Raw genomic sequence first — 17859 nt, forward strand, 5'->3', positions numbered from 1 at the left:
CAAACAAAATCCCCAAAATGATTACTAACCCTCCAGAAAAGGGAGAATGAAGTTTATTTTATTGAAATTATCCAGGTAGTTATGTTTGTCCCATTTAGATAACACTCCCCTTGACAAACCAGCTTTCTAAACTTTGGAAGTTGATGCTGCTTTCCTGGTTGTCCCATATTTGTAAAGCCTAATAATACTTACGGGCCACCAAGTTAAAGTTTTACCGATAAAACGACATGACATACACAAAAATATTCCGAAAAGAAGGGCGTCAGGAAATTTTAGGACTGAACACTGAACGAGGACAAAATTCCAAAAAGTGATACTACTGTCACTTTGGCACATCACCAGATTCGCCTCTGTAAACACATTGACCATACTGTGAAAAGTGCAGTAAATTTAGGAATATCTACCACAAAAACACAAATACTGTCCAGTTGGCTATCTATTAGCCTTCAAGCATTTTCAAAACTCTAAGCGTCTTTGAGATGTTCCACACTGCTTTTGTTTCTGTTGCTGTGAACAGATGTGACGCAGTGCCCAGTTATCCGGAAGTCGAGCTGCATAAGATGTCTTGTATCCGTCGTTAAAATTTATTGAGCGGAAGGCAGTTGTGGCAACATTGTGCTTTTTTGCAAGTTACCATAGCACTCATAGTGATTTATAAAAGCGACTTGCTAAGTAATGAAGTCCAGGTGAAGAAAGTGCTGTAAAATATCTGTAAAAAAATAACTAACATTCATGGCCGGAATTACTTTTTTTCCACTTAGGCGCTTATTATCCAAACCGACTTGCTATCTCCAGCAGCCCGGAAGGCGTATCTGATTCGGCCGCCAATGCTGCAGCTACCATCGCGGCTGCAGCGCTGGTTTCCAGACAGCAGCAACAGCAACAGCAACAACAGCAGCAATACCTCTCACAACACCTTCTCGGTCCCGGCCCAGCCATTGTATCATTGGCCTACGCATCCCGTGAGTGCGCGTCTATTGTTGCTTTTTTTCGCCGCTAGGTTTCTCACGCATAGACTAGGCTCATAACACACATTTTCGGTTAATATTTACCGACTGTTTGAAAAATCACAAAGTACTTCTACAAATTTATCATTTGACAGTAATGTTAATTTCGTATAATAATTTACATCAATTTAAGGTAACTTTATTTTCTCAAACAACATTACAAATATTTTGCAAGACAAGTTGAAAATAAAAGTCAGTTGAGCCCAAAAATAGTAACTTTCCAAAACAATCAAACCTCAACAAACCGGTAGTACATTAGTAAGAACAAAGCTTTCACCAGAACTTAGCACACGCGGCCATAATAACAGCTCAAAACGTCATTGAATGTTGCGGACTTGATAATTGTGGGCTCGTTGAATAATAATCTGAAGGGACATTTGTGGAAAGAAATGATTCAGATTCAAAATAAAACTCTGCTATCTGTTCGGGACAACTCATAATAAAACAACTTGTAAACGCTGGATTTGTAAACGGGGTCTAGTTTATTTGAGTAACAAGGCGTGCAAAGATTAATAGGGGAGGACATTCTTGGTCAAGAAACGCTCAATTTTTATTCTTGAATAAGGTTAACCCAACGCAAATGTTTGATATAACGAATAAATGCATACATAATGGTTTGAGGCGAAGAAGAGTTTTTTACGGCAATATATATATATATATATATATATCGTACATGTGACATGCTCTCTTTAAGCTAGTCAAATTATGGCCACCACATCCGGGAACTCCCAACTTTCAACACAGAGGACCCTATGCTTCCTCGAGGATCAAACTTCCCTACCAGCAAAGACTGGAATGCAAAATTCTTGTTTTGGAGTTCCCTCAATGAAAAGATCAAGTAGACACTCGACAAGTCATTCCTGGACGGGGTTTCTCAGCTACACGGATCTTAAATTGTACAGATATACATCAAGTTATAATATTTAATAGAGGAGCTTACTGCCTTGGACTAAGCACAGTGGCTCCTTTGCCACCAACCCCAACCCCCCCAAACAAACCAATAATGATAAACTCCTTGAAGTTTCAAGGTCAGCCACGTAACACGTAAACGATAAGTTGGACATGAATAAAGAGTTCACCGAAATTAGAAACCTAACTATGAGGTAGTATTCTTCCTCAAGGAGGCAATGGGATGGGACAGAAAAACAGTGAATCCAGCAGGAAAAAAACAGATGCACGAAATTTTGTATTGGAGTTGAGGGAACTTAAAACGTCCCAAGTCCACATACCTGCTAAATCTTGCCCGCAACTCGGTTAGCCCACATATGTCCGTTAGTATATCCTTTTCGTCATGTCTATGGTAGGGTCCAAGTCTTGATGTTTAAAATGACTTTACCGAAGTCCGGTAACTTTTTTTCAAACATGAACGCAATAGGCATCTTTGAATCCCGTTCTTAGCCTTTTTTGCGTCTGTGGCCATTCGGAAAAGAATTACTACCTCATAGTTGTGTCACCGAAACAGGTTTATACGTGTGATGGACCCTCCACAAATGATCAGGAGACTATTTGAAACCTGCAATAACTACGCCCAAGACATGTTAGCTTATGGAATTGGTGCTCTTTCGATGATGGCCATAATATAAATCAGAAGGTATATGCACTAATAAAAGTTTTTAGCATGGTTGACAGAGGTGGATTGCAACACGCATAAAAATAAATACAATCCGAAATGGGAGCTAGTCAAAAGAGGAACTTATCGTCTGTGAGAGTTCCTTGGTGAAAGTCTGGACGGCGGGAACGTGTTTTCTCCGCAGTACGACTGCTACACGTGTTCCACATTTGTCCGTGGACCCGTGGAGAGTGGTTGACTTCCTGCTCTCTACGCGCGCGCGAGTCTGTGTGTTGTGTTTTCGGTTTCCCTATCTGTAGGTTCGCTTGAGTGTACGTGGGCATGTCAGCACCTTGAGTAATTGCTACACTCACTAGACGGTGCAGACAATCGACGTCCGATGAGTCACCTTAATGTCACGTGCTTTGTGGGTATGAAAAAAGACAGGTCTCGTGATCCAGTGGGCGACTGTGAGCTGAACAGTCAAGTATGTGGGTGACTGGGTAGCTACAATGGACAACCTCCCTCTATCCAACTCCACCTCCAGCCTTATCAGCTACCTAAATGCATAGCTGTCATTGCCTCAATCTCCCCATCCTCGGCCGACGAAAACTGCAGTGTCTGGAACCACTCCAAACTGGCACATTGTTTATGATTGAATTACGAATTGAATGTCCGATAGAAGGCAATTGGTCTACTGTCCAGGTATCAACCTTTATCTATAAGTAGGGCAGATGAGCGATTGGAAATAAGTAAGTTGTCCTCTGTTATTCTAGGGTAGACAGAACCTGAAGTAGGTGAGGTTTTTCTTTGTCTTCTGTATAACCTCAGAATCAGACATCTAAATTTTTAAGTCAGGGAATAAACGAGCCATATGATAGAAAGTTCAAACCCGAATCTACCGCTGATTTTTTTATCGCTGACCGGTAGCGTAAGGAACATTGTTTACCATGGCTCCAGTCAATCCGTGAGGTTAGTTTGACTGTGGAAGAAGAAATCCTGCTAAAGTTCAACTTCGTGCGACCGCTAATTAGGTCTTCCTGCTTAGTTCTCTAACAAGTGAGAACGGGCGCAGGTTTTGTGGTTTATCTCGGCACATCTCGCAACAGCTTCATTTTCCCAATATGCTTGGCGTCAACCCCCCACCAGGGCTTCTCCGAAAGCAACATACAAAAGTGCTGACTTTCGACAAATGCACTCATTTGCATACCACTTTGGTATTCAGTAGCCTTATGAGAATTATGTTAAGTCTATGCAATCTATTGCGATATTTCGAATGCCATATCAACTGAAACATGAGGTATGTAAGTGGATTTACTTGTCAGTCTAGCTTTCAGTAGAAAAGGTTGACGGAAACTCGGGGATCGTGCCTAACTGATAAACTTCAACATGGGTGAAACCGGTGATGGGCGTTCGAAGAGTTTTCAGTAACTTTACTAGTGCTGTGTTACGTCCATAAAAAGACACATATCTTTGCCGAAATATTGATCGGAGATTACTGCACACTGACACCTTCTGATATTTCGAACTGAATACGGTACGACTGACGTTCTCAGCACGTAAGTTGTGCGAAAAATGACAGGAACAGAACCAAACGTTATAAGATTTGTTCACAGACTTCATGAAAACCTTCAACTCAGTAGACAGGGAGACGCTGTGGATGGCTTTCCAAAAGCATACTTGTCCTGAAGAACTGTGAACACTATCAGATCCTTTCACTGTGATATGTAGATCCGAGTATGTATCCCTGAAACCACCCGTTCCGCGTTCGACATTGACACGAAAATGAAATAAGACCGCGTAGTGGCTCTAACTGTGCTTATTGTGTATCTGGATTTGATTTGCGTGGAACTGTTTCGTGATCCAGAAAGTGGCAAAGATGTATAGGCCATAGATCCATATTCCGCTTTTTTTAACGGATATTCTTTGTTCGTACATTCTGGGATGAAATAACCACACCGTCTGCTTTAACAGCATTTTGCTTTGTAATGGAACACCTATCTTTTACTGACCGGGGGTATAGCCGCGGTATAGCGTTGTGTGAAAATTCCCGGTGCCCCAGCAGTACGCTAGCCGGTGAAACGTTGATGCCATACGGGAGGCGCGTCAAAATGTGCGACAGATTTCACTTGGAATAGTTTTCCAAGCACTGTGAATTGAATGGGTATTTACTGGCTGGCATCTTCCGGTCCACGATGCGCTGGACGTCTATGAATAGCAGCTAAAACACAAGCGGTGTACTTGGAGCTGTACATGAAGCTACGTGAAATCCGTTGATGCTCATGCAAAGCCGAGGGCAGATACATCGAAACCTGGTAAGAACCATCAGCCTGTTTAAGCACGATGACATAAGAATGAGTACCAGAACTAGCTAGCTCTTACATCATGGCTCTGGCTTCATCCGTCTAGTCTTCCAGGATTCTGTGCGATACCGCACTTCTTCCGAGTATACTGTCTTAACAATGCTCTCTCGTGAATGCCCGGTACAACACCATTTAGATGGGAATGGATCGGAAGGTTGTAAGCCAGTAGTCGCATTACTATCGGTATTCTCGCTTAGTAATATGACAGCAGAGTTGAGCAGTTGTCGATTAAGCATTGGAGCAGATTCACCTTTTGCGGGCTTCAGCTGGAAATGGGTTAAGTGTACCTAAACGGTTCACTGGTGTTCCTGTGGTGGTTTAGACTGGGTACTTTTGCAACCGGCAAGTCCGATCATGCTAAGAAATTCGCCCCCTCAATTTGCAAAGATTCAGATGGCTGTCATGGCACTCGACACCCTGTGACCTTTTTAAATGACGCATCTGTGTGCGTTTTCCACACAGCCGAAAAACTAGATATGATAAAAACGATATCGGAGCGGTAGGTAACCAACCATAGGGAGAGAATTCCAACAGAAACCTTAGCAGCTCATCTGCATCTGTTCTGATTGAAACACTAAGGCCAGCCCCCCCCATAAACAATAGACGCACATCTACTTTGGGAGCGACTCCATTCATTATTCTTTAGAGATAGCGTTGTTGCATTTGTGCATATCAAAAATATCAGTATGTCATTCTCCCACGACTGATGGATGCCGAAGGGATTTTATCATCCTACAACTTATGCCATCTTTTCTAATACTGAACTAATGAAACTCAATGACTTAAATCACTCATTACAGCTCCTCACCACCAAATACCTCTTGCAGATTTATGAGCGTTAAGTGAATAAGCAATGGATTGCTTGATTTGTTCCAAGATGGCAATATCTACACAGCATTTCTGCAAGCTTTCTCTCAAGTCTTCTACACGAGTCGGTCCCTTCCAGGTACTTGAGAGAGCTGATTTAATCGTCACCATGTTCTTTGATCGTGACAATAGACACTCAGCGTATCCATAACTTATTGTACTGAAGATCGATTAGTTACTTGAAAGTTCAGTTGAAAAGATCGAACACAATCAATCGAATCGTTACAACACAGCAGTCATGAGGATTCAGTCAAGTGATGTGTGTTGTTACTATATCGCTGCAAGAGATGGGTTATGTAATGTGAATTTGAATGAATTAGAAACTATTTTTACATAAATCTTAAAGCAAGACTATTAGGCAGTGCAGAAAAGCTGAAGATAATGACTCCGAAGTGCTGGCTCAAATATAAGTAATCCGCTTGGCTGACAAAGAAGGACTGAGAAATCGAACTCTTTAGCGCGGCGTTTGGCAGTGTACAAGCTGAAGTTTGAGTGGAATTGTCACAACAGCACATCTTGTGCAATTCACCTTCATCTCGAATCTGATATTCCTGAAGGTCACTGACCAGTACGGTCTCGAACATGCGTGCAAGACACCAAGTCACGGTGTGTCCAAACAAGGCGAACCAGTTAATTCTCCTCCATTTTTACATCCGTTTACGCATCAGCACATAACATCACCACATTTTGCTACGTGCAAGCCACTTGGAGTTGATTCATTATGCATGAGTGTTCATTTGAACGGTACATCCCTGTCGGATTCTATCAAACCATCTGAGCACAAAATTAAACCTCAGCTGCCTAACTGATGCGTGCGGTGGATATGCAGGAAATCCCCCACACTGCAACGATACACTTAGTCTGTCTTGGGGCCCTTCTTCACAACATCTGCTCCCACAAAGTCATGTCTGTTTATAGTAGCCTGTAAACAGGTTCAGTTTAATAACTCTTCTATGACTTTGATTCTGAACTACCTCTGAAGTACGAAGGTGGAACACAATCTAACAACCTATAGGGCAAAATCCGAATACAGCCACCGATTACCTGAGTATGCGGTGCTTCGAAATGTACCCGCACTGCACTACCCACAACTTACTGTAGTAATGTATGCCTCTCATACACTCTGTCTCGTAAAATTGGCGTCAATACCATTCACGCTTGATTTTCAGTATCTGGGTTGGTTGGAGAGGTCTGCTCATTCGGGCCTCCGGCGGGTGATCATGCCACCTCCGGAGCAGGACCCTGTTGACCTTGCCTACTTTGTATCACGTAAACATTCTTGACATCAGAAGCGAAATTACCGAAACTCAACTGCATTCTTCCTTGGGTCCTCGTGGTTCTTGTTCCTTAGTTTGGCTTTTGTGGGGTGGAATTAACTTCTACTCTTCATGGTCTTGCTTCTCGTACATTACTGTACCAGTCACAAGCCCACTTACGCTTCTGTCCTGTCATAATGAAGATCTTCAGTGGGGAAACTGCTTCTTTCATGGATGTCTTGATCAGCAAACAGGTGCGGGTGTCGTCGTGAAAGGGTGATTGTTTGTATTGGATTGACAGCCCCACAACATCGTCGACAGTTTTCCATTCCAGCAACTCCCTCTAACCTTCCGCCTTTCCGTTGTCTCTCGAATGCTGCGTTTCGTAAAGCCATTTGTCTGTATGTGACAGGACGCTGTCCCTATCTGTTCGACTCCAAGTCATTATAAACAAACCCTGACATTCTCACTTCCGAAGTATAGCAACTGCTCGGTTAGCAACACATTTATTATCTCGTGACTTGCAACACTGTAAGGCAAAACGGCTCTTCTATCTGGTACTTTGATTCACTGTAAAAATCGTTCCATCATAACTACCAAATGACGATTTTTGCGGATCATTATCCCTATTATTCAGGTGATATCAGTGAGCACAACCCTCTTGTCTATCGCCCAGGAATAAGTCTCGTGAGATGAGCTGTTCCTGTAGAATTCCACTTTATCAGTCATCATTGCCTACAGGACGCCAGACGCTCCGCTATATCACCTGTTACTTCTAGGCAGTAACTCCTTTGCCACTGCAAGTGGCACATTGGAGATCAGCCGATATGAACCACTCCAATGCATTTACCGATCCGTTTCTCCATAAGACAGGTAGATGGACGGGGTATAGCGACTTTAGAGTCGTATTCTAGGCATCGATCGATTTTAAGTCGTCCGCACCAGAGTTCATCTCGTTGTGTTCTGAAGAAGCCTCCTGGCGTCTAACAAATTATACTATCAACTATACACCCTCCATGAGCTTTTAACATTTCCTTCCTCGAATAAGCGCAACCAAGGGGTTTTCATCATACTACTGGTCACGGCACATAATTATGAAAAAGCTGGCTGATTGTGGATCACAAGCGAATAAGCCAACAACTCTGATTAACCTTGAAGGAGGTGATAGTTGGAAACTTCATGTTTCAGGTCGCACATACATAGTACGACTCTACTTGTACCCCCCACGTCTGTGGGGGCTCAGTACGAAATCTGCTGTTAAGCTAGAGCTGTAGGGGTCATCCCTTAATGACGTCTTTATTCTATTCATTTCAGAATACTCCATCGATTAACACAGTTCCCGTCGTGTATGCTGCCGCGATCGGTCTGATCCGTTGTGTGCAAAGTGACGGTGCTTCCAAAAAGCCCTCATGACTGACCTTGTTATCGGGCCAACCGAGTTCCGAACAATGACGCCCATTAAGGTGGTTAGCACTTTGATGAAAAAGTGCAAAATGAACAACGTCGTATTTCCTATGTTTGTCCATTACCACTGTCCCATGATGCCCTGCACTGTGCAGACTTTTACTACTAGTTTCTACCTCAGGTGGTCGAAAGTACCGCGCTGAATAACACAGTTCACTAGCTCGCATGAAGGATACAAACCCTGCAGTTGTTACAACGATTTCTTCTTTCAGATGAACGTCACTCACTTCATCAGTGTCAGTCCCAGCATACACTACCAATGAGTTCTGTAATCTTTGCTTTGTCAGACGCTGGTATGTGCTTAGTCAAAAACCTTTCTGTTCCATAGTGGCTGAACTTTATAGTTTCAGTAGGTCAACACGGAAAAATATATTACACCCAGGGTGGAACAGTAGTGGAGTAATGGCAAAATGGGAATCCCGAATTCCATGTAACTTTCGATAACCCCCTCCCCCGATCTCATCTATGCCCTGTTAATAGTTCACGTAAATCAAGCTTTGAGGGCGACAACATTTGGCAAGCAACTTGAAAAATTACTCATGTCAGCAAAGAAATAAATGGCTTGAGATGCCCCCACTTTCAACATAAATAGATAATATCACCCGACTACTTCCCACGTTTGCCATGGTTAGCGCGGAATCAAATCATACCGATAGTATTTTGCACCTGAGTCAACTGGAATACAAAATCGTCCAGATAAAAGTCTAAAGGCGATTCGAAGCCAGGTTGGAGTATCCCGTGCTTTATGTCGGAGCGAAACCTCGAATGTTGTACACTGCTCAGGACAGCCTAATGGAACATTGGGTCATTTTTATATTCCTTTTGGGACCGATTGAACAAACCTACCGTATGATAAAGACGTCTCTTAAAGACTTCCGGAAGCCTTAATATGACCAAGAGGATTCAGAGGTGTTGCGGAAAAAATGATTTATACCAAAATAACAAGAAAAACTGCTCGTTCTGTGTGAATGAATACTCAGAGTGGAATTGACTAACTCCAAGAAGCTGGAGCCACAAACCGGAAATGCAGAGAACCGGAGCATCCATTAAACGACACGGACAAGTCTTCGACAACTCACGAGGACAAATTTGCCTAGGAAAAGCTCCTAGTCTCAAGATATTGGTCAGGCACATCCAAGGAGGATACTTTTAGTTATAGTACGGCAATTTAACGGCAAATGTTTTGTAGGTGATTTTTTGGTGAGACTGAGTTTCGGTAAACCTGGGTCACTTTTAGGCACTGTGATTGGGTTCCATTTCACATGCCAGACTCCTTACTAATTGACCCTTCTCATCAGATCACCGACAAACTTTCCGTTTCACTATCTCCCTATCATGTATACGGTTAGTCAAACTAATCCGTCCTAGATAGGGGGCAGGTAGGGTTTGTGTGACAGATGGGCCGATGATCCCCCCCCCCCCCCGAAGCTTATGTACGCACCCAGAGGAACGCAACTCAGTGATGAACTAAGCTTCAGCTGGCCAGTGATCACCATGATACTGAGACCCCCGAATAAAGACGTCCAATTAGATGGTAATACGTAAAGGTCCCACTGGTGTTCATACCAATGAAAAATTATCACTTCCTGTCCCGGCACTTTTCATTCTGGCTCATCGTTATCACCAGCAGCACATCAGTATTTGAAACTGATGCTTTGCTGCAGTGGAATCGAGGATATACTTGGTCTGGGCTATTGCCAATTCAGCCAGACCTAGAGAGCAAGACGATGAGGTCCCTCATCCAAAGCTTTACCCTTCTGCTATGAGGCCATTTTTGTTGAAAAATCACAGTGTTTTTTCTCAAACACTAAGTCGCCACACATCCGTCCCCTAGCTTGGTCAGATCTGTAACCGCAGATCGCCCCGGTATGCAAGACTAGACTTCGTACGAGTATAGCCTATACACATCCCTTCATCCACATACTTGACTGTTCAGCCCAGAGTCGCTCACTCGATCACGAGACTCGTCTTTTTTCTACGCTCACAAACCACGTCACACAAAGATGACTCATCTGACATCGACTGTTTGTACCGCCTAGTGAGCGTAGCAACTACTCATGGTGCTGAAACGCCCACGTACACGCAAACGGATCTACATATAGGGAAACCGAACTCGGTCAAAACACAGACTCGCGCGCGCGCAGGGAGCAGGAAGTCAACCACTCTCCACAGGTCCACGGACAACTGTGGAACACGTGTAGCAGTCATACTGCGGAGAAAACACGTTCCCGCCGTCCAGACTTTCAACAAGGGACTCTCACCAACGGTAAGTTCCTTTTTCGAACTGCTTCCGTTTCGCATTGCATTTATTTTCATACGTGTAGCAACTCCCCACTGCCAATCCCAGTAAAAACTATATATTATATTGTATTATATTATATTATATTATATTATTTCGATCAACATCTGTCGAATCGATGTCAAGTCACCTGCGAAAACACATCTGGCATAAATTCTAACGCTCACCTTGTCACAGAAACGCGCTAATCATCAAATCAGTTCACTGTCCAGCCTTTTGGTGACGGCCGATGGTGATGTGATATGAACCCACGAGCTCATGTTAACTGCCGATCAAAGCAACCACTGGTGAAAGTTGTGAAGTTTCCAAACGTACTCCTTGACCGGTTACTCAGCTGTGCAGAATCCGCTTAATTATATGAACATCATTATATTTACTTATAAATATCCAAGACTGCCAGATGTATCCATTATTCTTACTACCGATCTCCCATTATGTTTTTTTTTTAATTTTCGATTCGCAGTGTTTTGTCAATCGTTCGCCTTTGAAGGTAAAATGTGATTGAAATTTGACTAAACTTTTGTGCGTAGTATCGATCGGGTCAGAAACGTCAAGTGTCGCAACCCGATAACCAGCAGATATTTCCACAATCTTGTTAGACACCAAACTGGATTTCGGAATGACTAGCAAACAGCAAGAAACACAGTGAAAATGACCACTTCGAACCAGTTGGACTGTGTACGTCGATGTAACAAAGACGGAATATCTGAGGATAGCGTGTGTAATGAGGCAACAGAGCCTGATATGTTCAAGAGAGTTGACCGTTTCAGGCTGTGGAGGACAGGAATACGACCCGCCAAGAAAGGTGGTACTTCATACCTGGAGGGTACAGCATCAAACAAGGTCTGATGATTTCGTCATGCTGTCCGTCTTATCTAGCCTCAACACCACCTGTCACATGTTGCACAGTTTATCGATGATCACGATAAGGAAAGGAAGCAGCGGGGAATACAATAGGCATCTGTTTCCCCATCGTCAGCTCGGGTCAAGATCTCAAGGCCAATCAAGCCTCAAAATTATGCCGTTCGGGGGCCACCTAAACTGGTGATCAACCAACAACCAATGGCCATAAGTTATCCCCAAATAAGAGCGTATCCAAACTGGTGTATACAGCTCTCATATATATCAGCATCTTTTTGAACTCTTTGTTGAGTAGGACTGTTTGGCTAGCTGAAAACCTGGAAGTGTGAGTTCCCTTTCTAAAGGTGCGAACTGCGTATCACTATGAGTAGTACTGGACATCAGTTCAGAATCCGTAGACAGTCCGCCAAGGTCCTGTCTGAAGCTCATCAGGTAAGCTGAGTCATGGGATATGAGAGAATCTAAACCTGGCTAGCTGAAAGTCCCGGAATCCACTGAGTCTCTACGCGCATGAGCTCGGAAAAACGTACCACTATGTTTCACCCTGGTCCTCTGAAGTATCTGTTAAGCAAAGAGATCACCACACCCCAAACATCTGCTTGAAAACATTTCCTGTATTTTCTAACAACTAGCACATAGTTTAGAAGCTTCGTTTTTTGCCGGAAACCCACTTCATGTTAAGCCAGATGTAAGCTGATTTGTTGACTTTCGGAGAACATTACAACATCGTTCTGGTGGGACACGGTAAGGCTCTACAAAAGCTGATGTGCTCAAAGGTCATACTGGATGTGTCAGAGTGGACGACACCAGTGCTCATGTTTGCTAGAGTGCCACAAGTCCCGTTATCGAACATGAACTCTCTTAAGGACATGATGATCCGTCATGAGGTGTCCGATGTTGGGTGGGGTAATGGATGAAGAGTCAAATATGCAAGACCACTCGACTGTTACAAATGCTACTTCCTTTCGGGCGGTGCACCTCCTCTGAAAGGAGTGTCGTGCTTCATATCACGCCGTATTGCTCTAACATAGCCCTATGATTCCCGCAGCTGAAGTGATTGTTCTGCCTCGGCTCTACTAATTATTAACGTTACGGTAGAGTCTATGCTTGCTGTCCAACCTGGGGACAATTCAGAAACCGTATGGAACTATTCAGAAGCTATCAGAAATCACATTTTCCTTCTTGTAACAAGTCCTCCAACAACCCTGCTGACAAGATCCCCCCTACAATACCGCGATTCCGTAATCTCAGCAGCCCTGTCAGCCCAGTGACTAGGGGCGCACGGTACATCTACGATACATCGGGCTTCGCTACCACCGAGGGTCTCCAACACCAATTTTCTGTGTTCTCCTTGGGTGCAGTCGCACTTGCACTCGCCTTCGTCTAATCCACACGGTCGGATTTCAATCCACCGCCCACAAGTCTCGACACAGGCAGGGCGACACGATGCAAGCCGTTTGGACGGCGACCTTGGCTGTTCGTGAACCAATCAGCGTTGAGCGACGAGCGGCATCGGAACCAAGCGATCTAATTTGACCAACGGAAAGGCGGCCCTGAATCCTCCAACGGGACTCCGGACAGTGCGCACGACCAGGGTTAACTACCTCATTTGACGGTTTGCGCACCCGCGGATGTGGTGTGAAAACCGCTGCGCTTCCACCGGAGTGAGTTATCATGTTCCGACTCCAGTTTTTAATCATGCAGTTAGAAATAGGCGATTTTCTGGACATAGATTCAAAGGGGGTGGTTGGATGGAGCTTGTGCGTCAAGTTTTCCTCACTCAGCGTTCGAGTAGTAGTCTGATATAAAAATCAACGATAATTTGTAGTAAATTTTCTGTCTACTTCACAGACAAAATTGACCCTTGGTCATCGAACATTAGATAACTTTACAAATTTATTTATAAAACCGTGTTCTAATTTGAGACAGCACCAAAACGGTTATCCCTATTTTTCTTTCCGTTTGACCTCATGGCAATGAATTGCAGTACAGCGTTCTCTTTGATTCTGTTAGTTAAATTCTTGAGAATCTTCTAATGCTTTTTTCGGTTATTTCGTTGTCAATGGAAGCGGTCAAACGTTATCTGCCAAGCAAAGCTTTTCAACACGTACATGTTCGCTCCAACCTTTCAAAGGGCTGTGTCCGTCTTTAACTCGATGACTCACTGCAGTACAGAATTGCTATTAGCAATCTATCGTTAATCTTAGTTTTTCCCACCAACCAACAAACAGGAACATCAGACTGATTACCCAGCACTGATCAAGTCACAAAGAATCTCACGAATTGGTTTCCTGACTGCCTTAAAAACCCAATCAACCTACTTACTTACTCAATTGGCCTGACGAAGCTTTTGTGTCAAAAGCGAAACGTTGCCCAGCAATAAATCCATCGATTGTTTACCAAACCTCTCTGAAAGTAACCGCACCTTTGACATGATACTATGTCTAAGGCTGACAACCTTCTAGCGGCTTTGCCTCTCTGATGTTCATCAGGTAGTCGTACTCCCCGAATTTCTTAACTGAACATCAAGTGCAGTCACATGGTCATTTTCTGGTTAAAATGTTAACTTCAGACCCCAATAAGGCGCGTTCATGACTTTCTTCAGTTCCATCTACTGCACTAATCCTGCGGAATGTTTCAACTAAAACATTCTTTATGATATTGAAGTATTTTGTTCGATACGATACTGCATTTAGGATTCTCCAGTCCGCCAACGGTTCCGCTCTCGAAGTAAGAAGGAGACATGCTGGCTTAAGGAGGATTTCGTAAGTGAAGCATGAGTTTCTGAAAAGTGAAAAAACTCATCCTAATTACTCAGTGACTATATGCCTGTTCACGGTTGTCGAAATTGGTTGATATCAACTTGCGGATTGTTCGCTGCGAGGTGCGGGCATAGTGTCAAGACAAGAGAAAATAGAAAAACACAGAACTTCTTTTACTAGTAGTTGCTAGTGCATTCCCAGGTTTCTCCTGTAACTTCTGTTTCAACCATCTAGTGAGAGCTACCGATTCCCAGGCGTATGCTAAATATGTTCTAAATGCTTTGCACTCATCGCCTATCAGGATGAACGGGTTACGTTGCCTTTTGTCCTTTTGATGAGCGGGAACTAATTGAAGTAAAAGGGACAGAAGGATATCTACTGTCGAAAAAGAGTTCCTAATTGCAGAGTCGGGACGCGGATCAGGCGCTTGAGTTTCACGCAGAACCTAGGGATTACAAAGGGGGGAGTCGTTGAAGAGAATCACGCACAATCAGTGACTTGTGTCATCTCAGCTTGTGTCCCTTAGCTTCGGTGTGTTATTAGATGGAAAACGATCATCCAAACGCATGTTGTATGTCCTGAGTCTGTCAGGTGATCAATTTATACACTAATACAGTTAGTTTCCTCTTATTCGGCTTTCATAGGTGTAAGAATATTGTCTGTTCTAATAAGTTCCAAAGTGCCAAATAGGTGCAAGCCAAAGTCGACCTAATAAGTGCCAAATAGGTGCAAGCCAAAGTCGATCTGTCATTTTTGGAACTCACATTCCGGAGTCAGAGGTTTAGATATTCCAAAGCCGCAAGACATAGTTGTGGACAAGTTGTGTGGATTCGAGTTAACGGAACTGTGTCTAGCGAAGTCAGTTCCAAATAAATTTCCTGTCGTTTTCATTTAGCTTGGATTGCATCGATGATGGAAACTTCAGGATCTCCGCCACCTATGAGCTTTAAGTAATATACCCAGGATGGAAGAACTCCTGAAGGTCCATTCTTCAGTGTGAGAATTCGTCGCTTGTCTGGAGATAGCCAAGTGGTTAAGGCACAAACCTTCCGACCAAAGGCCATGATTCTATTCCAACGTCTAAATCTACGGCTTCTGTATATGCTTCGGTAACCCAGCAGTATTCTAGCCCCCTTAATTTTTTCAGTTGGAGTGTAAGTCAGGCACCGAAAGGATGCCACGGCTGAACAAGGGACCAGTAAGAATGTGAGCCCCTGTAGGGAACCGCCTGCCTGAGGGATGAGTGGCCCCATATCGTGTCTTGCAGTGAGCTAGTCGCTCTGATGCTCAACTAATCATGCCCATGTGGTAGAGTTTTCACTTGCTGACCGGAAATTCGTTGATTTGAGTCTCCCAAATATTTGAGGGGGGGACACCAATGGCGGCCTGTCAGCATAGATTGGTTCCGCCTTCGAGGTTAGAAATTGACTCACCCCAGTTATTTGTCGTTCTGGCAATGACTCAGTGACCAGTGATTTAGGCACACAATTGATTTGATGCGGAATTTACAATAAAAGTGTTTGTACTTCGCCACACTTTCTTCGAAGTTGCGCTGCAAATTTGTGTTGTTTCGGCGATGTTGAAATTTTTTTTATAGATTCATCACTAGGTAACAGCAACAGAGTTTGCCTTTACGTTTGTCGCATAGCCCGTGTATTTCCTCCAGAAAAATTGACGGTGTTGGCTTGTTCCTGTTCATCTACTTAGAGTGTCCGCTGCCATCTAATTTTTGACTTTTGAGTTCATATTTTGCACTGGTACGAGTTGATCTATTTGACACTTTGACATCCGTCTCCTTCGTTACGATAAGTCACCGTGCGTGCGCACCCACCATGTTGGCGAACGCGCGTGAACTGTCGTGCACATGAACTGTCACGCACAACTCGGTTATTTGGCCCTGTTCACGTGATGTTTGATCGATAACGTCTGTAGATTACACACACCCTAGTGTGCCAGTTAAAACCATCGAATGACGTGATTGTCTGACAATAACTTAAACTTTCATCATACTGAAAGTGTCAGCTGTAACCAAAATAATATTACGGTTGAATTTTTCAGCTCGTTTAGGACCTCTCTTCACTCCGATACTCAGCCAACATGGACAGTGCAGACAGTGAATCAAAACGAATTCGACGTCGCAGTCACAAACAGGTTGATGAAAACATCTGTTCTTTGACGGAGTCAAATTCATTAGCAGTTCAAGGAGACATCCGTTCGGAATCGATGGGAAATTCCGTGGAATCACACAAACCTCAGGTGGGCGAAGTGCTACATCAAGCAATATTGGCTCAGCTGGTGGCAGAAACTCGAGGAAAACTCATCGAGCGATTCGAAGAACAATTGGACTTGGCGATGAATGAGCTAATTGAACGTGCAGCACATCGTGAAGGGTTTCTGCACCGTTTTCAATCGCAATCAGATTATATGGTTGACAAGTAAGCTGAACATTTTTGTTTCATATTGTGGCTCCACGCTGGATCTCTACCAAGTTATACTAAGTGTCTATAACCACTCGCTGAGAATGTTTTATCTTGCTGGACTGCTTGAATGGCTCTTTGACCGCCCACCCCATGCTACTGGATGTGACGTGGTCGACCAGATTATGGTTGCTTTGTGCGCTCCCACATAGGATTCCAGAGACAGTCTATATCGGGGCCTTTGTTCAGGTTTAAGAACGCAGTCAACAGTGCTTTTCTTCTTTCTCGAGCAAGCGATATCACTCGAATAGAAGCTCACTTTTCTAGAAAATTTAAAAAAACGTTTCTGGACAACCATCAGTGTACGACTTCCTGAAAAACAAACACTTCTCAGAGGGTCCTGATGCGTCTTTTTCGCTCGGTAGTTCTTGAGGCGGTGTTATTTGTGGTCAAGTTGGTATATAAGAAGCATCAGTCATGTCGTTCTATGGTACCTGTACGCTTCACATACTCTTACTTATGGTTGTTCTTGCCTCTTCTGGCCGCATCATAGTCTTTTCATGACTCTCCCAGTTCCGCAACTTCCAATACTTTTTTTCAGTTCTGCGTAAAATTTAGTCTTCAGTCCCTCCACACGCACCTGGGTTTCTGTATTTAGATGAATGGACATTTTGTATCCCCTTTTTGAGGCACGCTTATCTATAGCACTGTGAGGCAGCCCATCAACTGACAAACATGCATGCTTAGTGTGTCCGTGTAGCGTATGCGAAAACCCATCGTAGATATTCTCGGTGTGGTTCGTCCTACACGGATTATACCCATCAACTCTGACAAAATTGTATTTGGACGGCCGTTTTTTGTGATAACAACGACGAAACACACGTTGGAAACACACATGAATGTTGCGATATGAACAGTGGTGTATCCTAAACACCCATCGAATTGCAAACCATCTCCGGGAAGTGTGGTCACCATAGGTTCGGATGCTTCAGAGAGAAAGAGATAGAGAATGTA

General features: G+C 43.7%; 2 protein-coding genes across 2 annotated transcripts in view; one reads left to right on the forward strand and one right to left on the reverse strand.

Annotated features, from left to right (window-relative positions):
- The window catches only part of T265_12741 (hypothetical protein), a gene marked incomplete at both ends in the record, with an annotated part of 7072 nt that extends 4029 nt beyond the window's left edge, over window positions 1–3043 (forward strand). The window contains 3 exons of the mRNA XM_009165181.1: window positions 762–962; window positions 2695–2844; window positions 2934–3043. Coding sequence (XP_009163445.1) covers window positions 762–962; window positions 2695–2844; window positions 2934–3043 — 461 coding nt within the window. The remainder of the gene's footprint in view (window positions 1–761; window positions 963–2694; window positions 2845–2933) is intronic.
- The window catches only part of T265_01191 (hypothetical protein), a gene marked incomplete at both ends in the record, with an annotated part of 50439 nt that overhangs the window by 12932 nt on the left and 19648 nt on the right, over window positions 1–17859 (reverse strand). The window contains one exon of the mRNA XM_009165152.1: window positions 13079–13465. Coding sequence (XP_009163416.1) covers window positions 13079–13465 — 387 coding nt within the window. The remainder of the gene's footprint in view (window positions 1–13078; window positions 13466–17859) is intronic.

Source organism: Opisthorchis viverrini, assembly GCF_000715545.1.
Source record: "Opisthorchis viverrini unplaced genomic scaffold opera_v5_12, whole genome shotgun sequence".
NCBI classification, from domain to species: domain Eukaryota; kingdom Metazoa; phylum Platyhelminthes; class Trematoda; order Opisthorchiida; family Opisthorchiidae; genus Opisthorchis; species Opisthorchis viverrini.